Source organism: Drosophila tropicalis, unplaced genomic scaffold (assembly GCF_018151085.1).
Source record: "Drosophila tropicalis isolate 14030-0801.00 unplaced genomic scaffold, ASM1815108v1 contig_593, whole genome shotgun sequence".
Lineage (NCBI taxonomy): Eukaryota > Metazoa > Arthropoda > Insecta > Diptera > Drosophilidae > Drosophila > Drosophila tropicalis.
Window position 1 is genome coordinate 14,103,079 of NW_027173070.1, and position 11,000 is coordinate 14,114,078.

At 37.3% G+C, this 11,000-nt stretch overlaps 2 protein-coding genes across 2 annotated transcripts; both read left to right on the top strand.

Moving 5' to 3' along the window:
* Positions 1–116: 116 nt before the first annotated feature.
* Positions 117–8,663, top strand: Ptp52F (Protein tyrosine phosphatase 52F). The gene is made up of 16 exons (XM_068288949.1): positions 117–264; positions 2,756–2,940; positions 3,000–3,141; positions 3,211–3,323; positions 3,390–3,914; positions 3,980–4,132; positions 4,594–5,352; positions 5,411–5,530; positions 5,600–5,920; positions 5,985–6,051; positions 6,211–6,488; positions 6,550–7,150; positions 7,208–7,407; positions 7,474–7,544; positions 7,607–7,741; positions 7,810–8,663. The coding sequence occupies exons 2-16, from the start codon at positions 2,796–2,798 to the stop codon at positions 8,533–8,535; spliced, it is 4,356 nt and encodes a 1,451-aa protein (XP_068145050.1). The 5' UTR covers positions 117–264; positions 2,756–2,795; the 3' UTR covers positions 8,536–8,663.
* A 505-nt stretch (positions 8,664–9,168) lies between these two features.
* Positions 9,169–10,475, top strand: LOC137576913 (splicing factor YJU2). Its single transcript, XM_068290254.1, has 3 exons — positions 9,169–9,268; positions 9,343–9,911; positions 9,977–10,475. The coding sequence occupies exons 1-3, from the start codon at positions 9,245–9,247 to the stop codon at positions 10,386–10,388; spliced, it is 1,005 nt and encodes a 334-aa protein (XP_068146355.1). The 5' UTR covers positions 9,169–9,244; the 3' UTR covers positions 10,389–10,475.
* Positions 10,476–11,000: the final 525 nt, after the last annotated feature.

The window sequence follows — 11,000 nt, forward strand, 5'->3', positions numbered from 1 at the left end:
TTGATATTTTCTTTTATTAAGGGAAAAGTCCAATACGCAAAGCTGTCTCTCTTATATTGATGGGGAGTTAACTTTGTTCTTATCAATTTTTTTGTTCAGTACTCGTCAAACATTCAACGGAAACGGTTATATTTACCACTGACGACGATATCTGTCATTCTTATTTGGAAACTTTAATTTTGTTTTCGTTGTGCGTGTACAAATAAATATATATACATATATATATACGACAATAAAAATATAATATAATATTTCTAATATCTTGTGAGTGTTTTTTAAATGACGTGAAGCATTGGCTAAATTGCCGCTTGTAGTTGGATATGTGAAATGGCAATTATTTATTTACTTAAATCTCGACTAAAATCTTATCAAAATTGCATTTTGTCAGTGATAACGCCCTTAATTGTAGTGCAACGGAAGAAGCATTTACAATATATACTATATATATATACTACTTAATTTGACGTTAACTTAATGCAATTTAGTGAAATAGAAGTTGATTGGGAAAAATTTATGGCCAACTTACAGCCATATGTATTCACGTTATCAGCCATACTATACCTACTCTGATTATATTGATAAGGGTCAACACGGGTTTGGTTTGCGTTTCGATCACTCATATGGTTCTCGACTCGCCTATTAACTGTTAAATTGTTATTATTGGCTTATTTGGTGTTTGGTTTTTGGCTCGCACACACAGACATACATATCTATCTGTACATTGGTTCGCCTTTATTTTTTTGTGATTTGTTTAAACAGAGTAACAGAAACTCTTTTGAAAATTATATTGCCGCTCCGCACAATTGTGAGAAGATAACAATGAACTATGTCGAAGCGCTATTAATAAGTATCGAGAAATGTAATTTTATTTGCTTTAAAACACACACACAGGGAAAACAAAACAATTATACATTTGTATCTTCCGCTGGGTAAAAGCAGTCACAATATTCTGCGATATGACAAAAATTAGTAATTGCCATTTTAACTCTATTTCATTCAGTGGCGCATTTAACCAAAGACCAGAAAGGGCCCACTGCTTAGGGCGTTAAGTCGGTCGGGTTTTGAATTTGAGAAATCTCTAGATCACAATTGAAACATTAAATTTTGCTTCAATCTTTTTTGCTACTTTTATATTTAACGAAAAGATAATGCGTTAAGTTTTTTTTCCATTATCGAATATGAAAATAGTCTAAAATTGATTTTACTGACCATGGCGAATTTTTCGGTCAATCCAGTTTTAATTATCCAGACTATCAATAGATTACCTGGCATCCCTTGCGTATACGTTATGTTTGACTTAATTATGGGAGCTAAAATAAAAGAAGCAAATCCGCTACTGATCACATTTTGTTTTCGCTTTCAATGTTGTTCGATTAGAAATGCTAACTTTTTTGGTGTACTTACTCATTCCACTGACAATAATAATGAAATATCAATATGTATCTGTAACTCGCTTAGTATATATAGTTCTGCGTGATACGCATAATCTGTGATGATGATAATACTCGAAAATTGGGTTTTTTTAAATCCATTTTTTGAATTTACTCTCTCTCTCTCTCCTTGTCAATTGATTAAATGTCTAGTTTATTAAGTTGTTCTTCCTCTCTTTGCGTTTCTTATATTTATAAATTTTTTCATTATTGATTTTGATCTGAAGTATTGGCTATGTGAAGTGTTAAAGTGCCTTGATAAGATTTCCCGATCGGATTGTTGTAGCATTATTTATTAATATCATTGACATTGAATGTAAGTCTTGAGAAAAAAACATTAATATCTGTTTGTTTGGAGGATTACCAAGAATTTTTTAACTTGGGTGTATATGTGTTCCTTTTTTTTGTATTTTGCGCCAATTACCTAAAGAATTTGTTCAATTACGATACCAAACTCATGTGATAAGTCTGTCAAACTGGTACTGAAAGATAACTCATTCATATAGAATGTGCTTCGAAATGAATTGACTATGACCGATCAGGTGCTTGAAGTACTTTAAAGCCAAATAAGACATTTTTTAATCGAATATATAGAATGTATAAGTTGAAAGAGGAAATATACCTGCGTAACTGCTCAAAGGATTGAGAGTTATTTAATAAAAGGGGAAGAAATTCAGATAGGGATACATTTTGGAATATGCATTTCAAGAATTTTGTAAATTTTCTAAATATAAATCGAATTTTGTAAAACATTGCTACAGTAATAATGATTCTGGGGAAAAAGTTTACCCCTTAAAGTATTCAAAAACCTGTACAAAGTTATATTTTTATATTATATTGTTTATTATTATTAAAACAAATACTAAATACTTGCCCAACGAAATTTCCCCCGCGTTGCAGCTCTAGATCAGATGGTTGAGTCCCCCTGCTCTAAGTCATATAGTTTTTTCCTGATATCTCACTTCATACAATACAAATACAAAGTAAATCAAATGTTCTAAGTGCTTTGTTCGACTCAAGTTTTATTATTTTGTTGCGCTGGTCAGAAATTTGATATTTTCACTGCATTTAGTTAATTATGAACTCATCTGTCATGTATATGTAAACGATTCGTATATATATATACATATAACAAAATATTAAAATGCGCACCTTCACCAAAGTGTTAAAGTGCCATATAAATTAACTTGAAAGCCTTTCGATTCACGTTTCGAACGGGGAGGTGAATGCTTTTTGATAACCAAAACCGGTTGCATTTGAACTTGGTTAAATCCATATGACTTCCGAAATAAAATAACATCACAAATCTGATATCATCCGTATAGAAATCTTGAAGCAATGTGGTGGGATTGAAATAAAATCAAAATGAACGGCAGAAACTACGGAAAATCAAGAAAATGGTGTACATTTGGATTTGTGATCATATTGCTTCTATTATATGGTCTTGCCACAGTTCAGGGTCAAACAACGACTGATTTTCCAGAGACAACTAGCACTGAGCTGGAGGAGGGTGAGTAGATGCAAAAGGATTAAAGGAAACCCAACTCATTTTAAACCCTTTCCAAACAGATGTCCAGGTAAAAGTCATCGCTACCGTCTATACCCTGAGTTTTAGTCTGCGTGATGAGGACAAGAATAAATATATTATAACAAATGTTACCTGTCAATTGGGCACAGGTTTATTGATTGTGGCCAATGAGAATCATGTGTGGTAGGTCAATGGATATTCTCATTTCTCCATTCAGTCAGTATATCATGATCTTCCCTTCGTATATTTCAGTGAAAACCTTGATCCTTGCTCTCAGTATACAGCCGTGGTGACCTTTGGTGTTATAGATGAGAACCTAACTCCACCAGATGAGAAAACAATTTATGCTTACACGGCCTACAAGCGTAATATGTGATAATCATGAAATTAGGAGTTCCCCTCTAAAAGATTTTCTCCCCTTCTCTCTGCAGAGCCCAGTGCGAATATCACTTCCCTAGCGCCAACGGCAACAACAATAAAAGTGACATGGAAAGCAACAGATCGTGCGTGTGTCAGTTCCTTTAAGCTCTATGCAACATATGGCCTAACCTCATCGGATACTGAGCAAACCAATGAGAAGAGCACATACACCTTTACGGGTCGTTTGCCATGTCAGACGTATAATATAACCATTAATACGTATAACAATGCAAGTTTGCTAGTTTATACAGATGTGAATCAGGTGGATACCGATTATTCGGAACCTGGAGATTTAACATTGGACGTTAACAATTCAACCAATGGCGATACAGTAATCTCTTGGGGTGATCCTGTCAGCTCAAATTGTATAAATCTTTATACATTTAAATGGAAACTTTTGGATTGTGAAGTTAAGGATGATGAAACGACAACCGAATTACCTTCAACCGAAACGACTATTGGTTTAGATCAGGCAACAACCACAACAAGTGAACCACCCATAGCAGGACCCGAAGAAACCCCAGAAGAATCTGAAGGTGGGTAGATCTAAGGGCCTAAGATTGAGAATTTCATTAAATTCTCCTTTTTTTTAACTTTTCAGATGTTTGCGAATGGACAGATACATCGAATGCTACTACCCTTAGGCAATATACTCTGCCTGATCTTCAGGGATGTGATATGTTTAGCTTTGAGATCTATATGAATTCAAATACAACTGTCAAGGGTTCACTGGAATTTGCTTCTGCTGAGAAGAGTAAGTTGTATATTAGATCTCTCTAAGATTATAGAAAATAGAATTCCTTGACCTATGTACATACATACATATGTATGAAGGAATGCTCCATTTTCCCCCAAATGTCGATTTCCCATATCAAAATCATAAGCTAGATCCGCCACTGAGTATATATATGTTTCTGCACAGCATTAACTACTGATCATATTTAGCGTAACAAACTTATTCTAGTCTAGTCAAAGAATCTGAATTGCTTTAAAAATATTGATCATATAGAATTCATATATAATTTACTTTACAAAATACATAAATTTCTATCAGTGTATCAAAGAATCAGTGTTTAAAAGAATCGTACAAATCAAATCTGAGTTATAGGCAGATATATTCTGGTCAAAAGTTCAACATGTGGGCAAAGTATGAAGTTGCTGTTAAAAGAGAGCGGAATGATGATAGTGTTAATTATTTCAATTCTATTTATTTAGATGCCAGTATTATCTATAATGCTAATCAAAGCTTGAACTTCACTGGTGTTAATTGGACATGGTCACCGCCCCGGGAACATCCCAAATGCGTGGCTAGTTATAATGTAAATCTTACGGGTCCCATGCAACGTGTAAATCCAGAGCAACATGAGCTCAATACTAAAGAAACATTTGTGAACTTTGAGAATTTGGATCCTTGCGGCTTGTATATTGTGGAGATTTCGCCCGTATTGCTGAATGGTAGTTCCGTGGCTGTATATCAAAACGAAAGTACGATCAATGAGAATCAGCCGACGGGCGTTTTAGAACCTGTCATAAGTCCCGCGGCATATTCCATGAATGTCAGTTGGTCGATTCCGGCCTATGCAGATCTTTGCATTGATGGCTATCGTTTATCCGGCTGGATGGATGATGGCAAAGAAGTGGATGCTCTGAGTTTAACCACTCAGAACACTAATGTGACATTCGATAGCGGTCTCTTGGCTTGCCAGGCTTACACGATACAGATAATACCCTATACGAAACAAAATCTTGACGGAGAACTCAAACAAATCCTAGTGGAAACCCGTGCGGCCATTGTCGATGCCAGTTTAATTTCCTTTGAACAAACTGGTATATCGTCTCATAGTCTCACATTGAATGCCAACAATGTGGACTACAATAATATGTGTCCGACAATATTTGCCCGTTTTGAATGTTCAAGCAATGATGCGGCCATATCCTTTGCGGAGAAATACGTTGAGGGACACAGCAAGCGCGGTGAGTGGCAGGGACTTCAAACCTAGGAGTGCATAACTTTTTCCCTCTTCGCTTTTAGTATTCCAAGCTGTGCTGACGCCTTTGTCACCATACAAGGACTACAACTGCGATGTGACTCTCTACAACACGGCCGGTTCAGTCAAAAAATCTCTTGTGGCCCAAAAGACACTGACCTACTGTAAGTTTTTAGTTGTGGCCTCCATCTTAAACATGAACCCCATCATTAAACCAATTTAGTCCTCTGTAGTTCCCGATCAACCGACAAATGTCCAGTGTGAGAGTGCCAGTGAAACAAGTTTGGTATTCCGTTGGTCTGCTCCGGTTAACCTGAATGGTCCGATTAAATATTATCAGACCTATTTGATGCGCCATGAGCCCGATTACTTTGTCCCAGATGCAAATTGTGCGGCCATCATAGAGGAACCCCTTTCCGAGACTAAGGGTGCGGACTCTGTGAATTTTACACAATTATCGCCAGCTGTTAAATACATGATGCAGGTTGCTGTCCAAAATGAATTCGGCCTGGGCCAGTATACAGCCCCTGTAATTGGCACAACCAGTCCATGGAGTGAGTGGTTTGATTTCGTCTTGGAGACTACATTTTGATGTACTTACTCTGTGTTTTTTAATAGTTCCCGATCCCGTTACCGATCTGAAGGTCACTTCGATGGGCCCAGCTTTGGATAACAACTCATATCGGTAAGGAATCATTTACAAAAGCGTTTGTTAATCAACCTCGAATAGGATTTCATTTAGAAGTTGTCCTTTATTTTGACTTTCTCCTTCCTTTACTTTCATTTTAAAATGATCAACATCATATCCTGGAAAATACTTTTAATTAGAATTCCTAACCCACAGAGCCAACGTGACCTTTGAATGGACAGTGCCTTGCAAATCCAATGGTGATATTGAAAAATTTATTATCGCTGTATATGGAGACCGACCAAATTACCCTTCGATTCCGACATTTAATCGATCTGCTGAGCTTGATACGAGTGACCCAAAAGGACGCATGTCGTATACGATAACCGAACTAGAACCCGAATATGATTACACTGTGAATATATATGTAAAGAATTTTGATGTGGAGAAAACGAGCACCAGTGTGTTTGAAAGTTGGAGATCGCCAGCCGGAAGTGAGTAATATTTATCAGTTTTAATTCAATTAATATTTCGTTTTATGTTGATTTACTGCAGTTCCTTCTGCCGTGGATGGGGATTTGCTATCGGCAATGCGTGTAACCGCTCAAGAAATGACACATCCAACTAGTTCGGCTATTGTACGCTTGCCCCCAGAGATTCTATCTTCGGAATCGGGCACAATAAAATATATATCACTATTGCTATCTCAGAAGGGTTGTACGGCTGATCCTGTACTGCAATATAATGTTATCGACAATGAGTGGCCAAGTGCTAGGACTTATGAACAGGTGGGAGCCGATGGTAGCAACTCATGCATCGAACAGTATCAGACCACTCCGGAACGTTGGGAACCCGAGGTGAGCACTGTAAGCCGTGGCGATTCATCGACCGAGGAAATTGTCTATTACATTGGCATTGAGAAGTGTTCAGGCAATTCCCCTGATGTCTATTGCAATGGACCCCTTAAAGCGGACACGGAATACAACATGGTCGTCCGTTTGTATACCGACTTCAGTTACAGAGATGCAGCACTTCTGGAATTCAAAACTGATGCAGCCATTCGGGTGACTCTGATTTTGGTCAGTGTCTGCTGTTGTCTATTGGTGGCTTTTGTTTTAGGTCTGGCAGTATTATGGATACGCAAACGCATAGCTTGGTGAGTATAGAATCCCAGCTTTATGTAGGCAATCGGATATAAAATTCATAATCTCAGGCATCGTGATTCGGGACAGGGTATTGAAGATCCATTTGGCAATGTGATAGCTAAAAATTTTGCCATTTTCTACGATGAAGTTGCCAAGCCAGAGAAATTGGCTCGTGAATTCAAGGAGATTACGGTTGTGGCCTTAGAGTTGAGCTACTCAGCCGCCGAATTGGGTACACATAAGAATCGCTATGCCGATATCTATCCATGTGAGTTGTATAGAATCAAGTAATGTTCCATGAAAAGAAAGTATTTCAAAAATTACACCCTTATAGATGACAAGAATCGTGTTATATTGGATATCGATGCTGAAGGATCGGATTATATAAATGCCTCATTTATTGATGTATGCATAAATTTAACAGTTGATATATCTAAAAGTGAACTAATAAATTGTATACCTTTCAGGGTTATACACGTAAAAAGGAATATATAGCCACACAAGGACCAAAACCGGAAAGTGTTATGGACTTTTGGCGCATGGTTTTACAGCATAGTGTTCGCATTATTGTTCAGGTGACACAATATCGTGAAGGAAATACTGTAAGTGCCGGATTATTTGCTTTATTATCTAATTAGAAACTGAAATTCGAATCTATTTTCGTATTTAGGTCAAGTGTCACGAATACTTTCCTTTTAATAGTCGTGGCCTAATTGCCACCGTTAGATCAAAGGAATCTTTTGAACTTTACGATCGCACTGAACTATGTGTTGTCCATGACAAGTATGGCCTAAAAGAGAAGGTCATACATTTCCATTTTAAAAAGTGGCCCGATCATGGCTGTCCCGAAGATCCCATGCATTTGATAGCATTCGTTAAGAAGGTCAAGGCCGAACGGCGTCCAAATTATTCACCCATTGTGGTTCACTGTAGTGCTGGTGTGGGTCGAACTGGAACTTTTATTGGCCTCGATTTGATTATGCAACGTTTGAAGAGCGAATCGAAGATCAATATTTTTGAAACGGTTAAGAAATTGCGTTTCCAGAGAATGAAAATGGTGCAAACTCTACAACAGTATACATTCCTCTATGCCTGCACGTATGAGCTGGTGAAGCATAAAATCCCGAGAGTGGCCAAAAAGCAGTTGGATAGGCGTCCCTTGTCGGGAACTCCGCCGCCTGCACTAACCATCAAGAAGGTTAGTTTTCCAGAGACGGATGTAACCATGGGATCAACTGGAGACCGTAGACCAAATGGAGGTTATGTATCATCTGCTCCGGATCCTGAATTGGGCATGGACGTGCCTACTTTGCGACTACCGCCTCGTCCTGGTGGCCTGCGGAAAATCGATTCAGTGGATGATACAGATCCCAATTCAATTTCAAGCTTTATGTGAACATTTTTTGTTTTGTCTATTTATTGTATATTTTTATAATACGTGTGGGACTTAGCTGCAATAATATAACCAAAGAAATGCAAATACTGTGAAAATAAAATAAACGCATATTTGGAAATTAACGGAAATTAATTAATTGTTTCGGTTTTCCGGTCGTACAATATAATTATATTAAGACATATTGTTGTCTGTGAATACAGTGATTGTAGGCCATGAATTTCCCTTTTAACTTAGAGATCCAAAGCATTTCCTTTTTAAGAATATTAAAGCTTTTGCATTCATTTCGATTCATCTGTAGCTACTCATTTTTTTCATTGTTTAGAGTTTGAGGAGAAGAATCGCAACATTAAATAGAAAATAATCTTAATGTTTTAAAATTTTACTCCTGCTGCACTCCCTGGGCAACAAAAATATATTTCTGTTAGTTTTATTTATCCAAGAGTCCATTTTTTTTAAACGTGACCGCCGAGTCAAAATGACTCAGACCTTAGGACTTCCGGCTCAGAGCTTAGAACTTGTTACCGAAACCTTAGCACCTCCGGCGATTCCGAATCGGTGCGGCGAGTTCGGTTTAGATCGGCGAATTGGATACTGAACGGCGAACTGGATTCGTTTCGGCGAATTTTAGTATCAGCTGTTTATCAGTTGAGTGGCACATGAAAAAGTTAAAATTTGTTTTTATTTACAGCGTCTTTGCGTGTGTTAAAAAATGTCCGAGCGTAAAGTGCTTAATGTAAGTAAATTATTTATATTATTGAATTATAGGCTGCGAATATTTAATACCAATTTTCCTCCAATGGCATATAGAAATACTATCCCCCGGATTTCGATCCGTCAAAAATTCCTCGTATGAAATTGGCCAAAAATCGGCAATACACTGTACGATTGATGGCTCCATTCAATATGCGATGCAAGACGTGTGGAGAATACATTTACAAGGGCAAGAAGTTCAATGCCCGCAAGGAAGATGTGGAGAATGAGACATATCTAGGCATAAGGATCTATCGATTCTACATAAAGTGCACTCGATGCTTACAGGAGATTTCCTTTAAAACGGATCCTCAGAACACGGATTACGAGATTGAGGCAGGAGCCACACGAAATTTCATGGCTCTCAAGTTGGCCGAAGAACAGGCACGGCGCGAAGAACGTGAACTACGAGAGGAGGAGGCAAACAATCCCATGAAATTGCTCGAGAATCGCACAGAACAATCACGCAATGAAATTGAAATGTTGGAAAGCCTCGAAGAGTTGCGGGACTTGAATCGCCGCCAACAGACAGTGGACTACTCCACAATGCTGCAACAATATAACACTACAGAAACGGAACGAGAACGTTTAGAACGGGAAGAACGTGAGGACGAGGAGTTTATCAAGTGAGTTCCCAAGTGGTCAGCTATCGTTCTAACTCAAAAACATTAATTTCGTATTATCTTTCTAGATCGGTGAATTTCAAAGGCAAATCAGAGGGAGGCACGCGAATAGTGGCCGAAGAAATAATTGAGGATGTGAAAGAGGAGGTAATTGACACAATGCCAGCACCAGCACCACCGCCTGCCAAAATAGCAAAACCCAGTTCCCTGACTGTGGCCGGCAAGACAAATAAGAGCAGCACCTTAGCTCAGCCTTTGGTTAGACGCAAAACGCCCTTGGTTTTAGTCAAACCCAAAACTGCCGCTGCAAGTGCACCATCTGTCCCCTCATCAACACCGACTCCACCTGTTCCATCTGCTACAGCTTCATCAGTTCCTGCAACGTCTACATCGACAGAAGCATCAAAGCCGCCAGCAGCGCCTGTTGGTTTATCTCTGCTATCTGCCTACAGCGATAGCTCAGAGGAAGATTCCAATTGACAATATATTATATTATTATTATGAAATAAATTATTGTGAAATAAATCTTAAAAAAAAAAAACAAGTTTTGTATCCTTCAGATGTAACAATACCTGATCCAACTTTATCTGGACTTCGATTTAAATAAAAACTCAATAAAGTCTACAACCTTTAAGCCAATTAGCAATAAAGGATTACAAATTTCAAAAATAAGTTAATTCGATGTATTGAAAGGAATGATGTTTTGTGTCCATCAGATGTAACAATACCTAAATAATCGAATAGACGAAAGTCTTCTGCAATTTTTTAAAATTAATAACTTTAAAAATCCGCGGAAATGAATTCCAAGTTTGGTTCATATTATATAATGCATTTTGTTGTTTCTTTATTAACATTTTGACTTCATTGTACATATATCAATTTTCCATTAAATATATTTTATATAGTATTTATCAAGGCCAATTTCTGTAAGGCAAATCAATTTCAATTCAATTTCAAATACAAAGAGAAAAAAAATTAAATTATTTTTATATTATACGAAGCAAACAAAAAATAATAATTTCAATAATTCATTAAATTCACATAAATCAGAAATTTGCAAACATTTTTATAATTTATAGCCGCATTTTTGGC

Excerpts from the sequence above, each read along its gene's own strand:
- Ptp52F (XM_068288949.1), top strand. The coding sequence starts at position 2,796 with ATGAACGGCAGAAACTACGGAAAATCAAGAAAATGGTGTACATTTGGA. Across the intron at positions 5,531-5,599 it reads CCAAAAGACACTGACCTACT|TTCCCGATCAACCGACAAAT; the intron begins GTAAGTTTTTAG and ends AGTCCTCTGTAG. Across the intron at positions 7,408-7,473 it reads CTATGCCGATATCTATCCAT|ATGACAAGAATCGTGTTATA; the intron begins GTGAGTTGTATA and ends ACACCCTTATAG.
- LOC137576913 (XM_068290254.1), top strand. The coding sequence starts at position 9,245 with ATGTCCGAGCGTAAAGTGCTTAAT. Across the intron at positions 9,269-9,342 it reads CCGAGCGTAAAGTGCTTAAT|AAATACTATCCCCCGGATTT; the intron begins GTAAGTAAATTA and ends AATGGCATATAG. Across the intron at positions 9,912-9,976 it reads GAGGACGAGGAGTTTATCAA|ATCGGTGAATTTCAAAGGCA; the intron begins GTGAGTTCCCAA and ends TTATCTTTCTAG.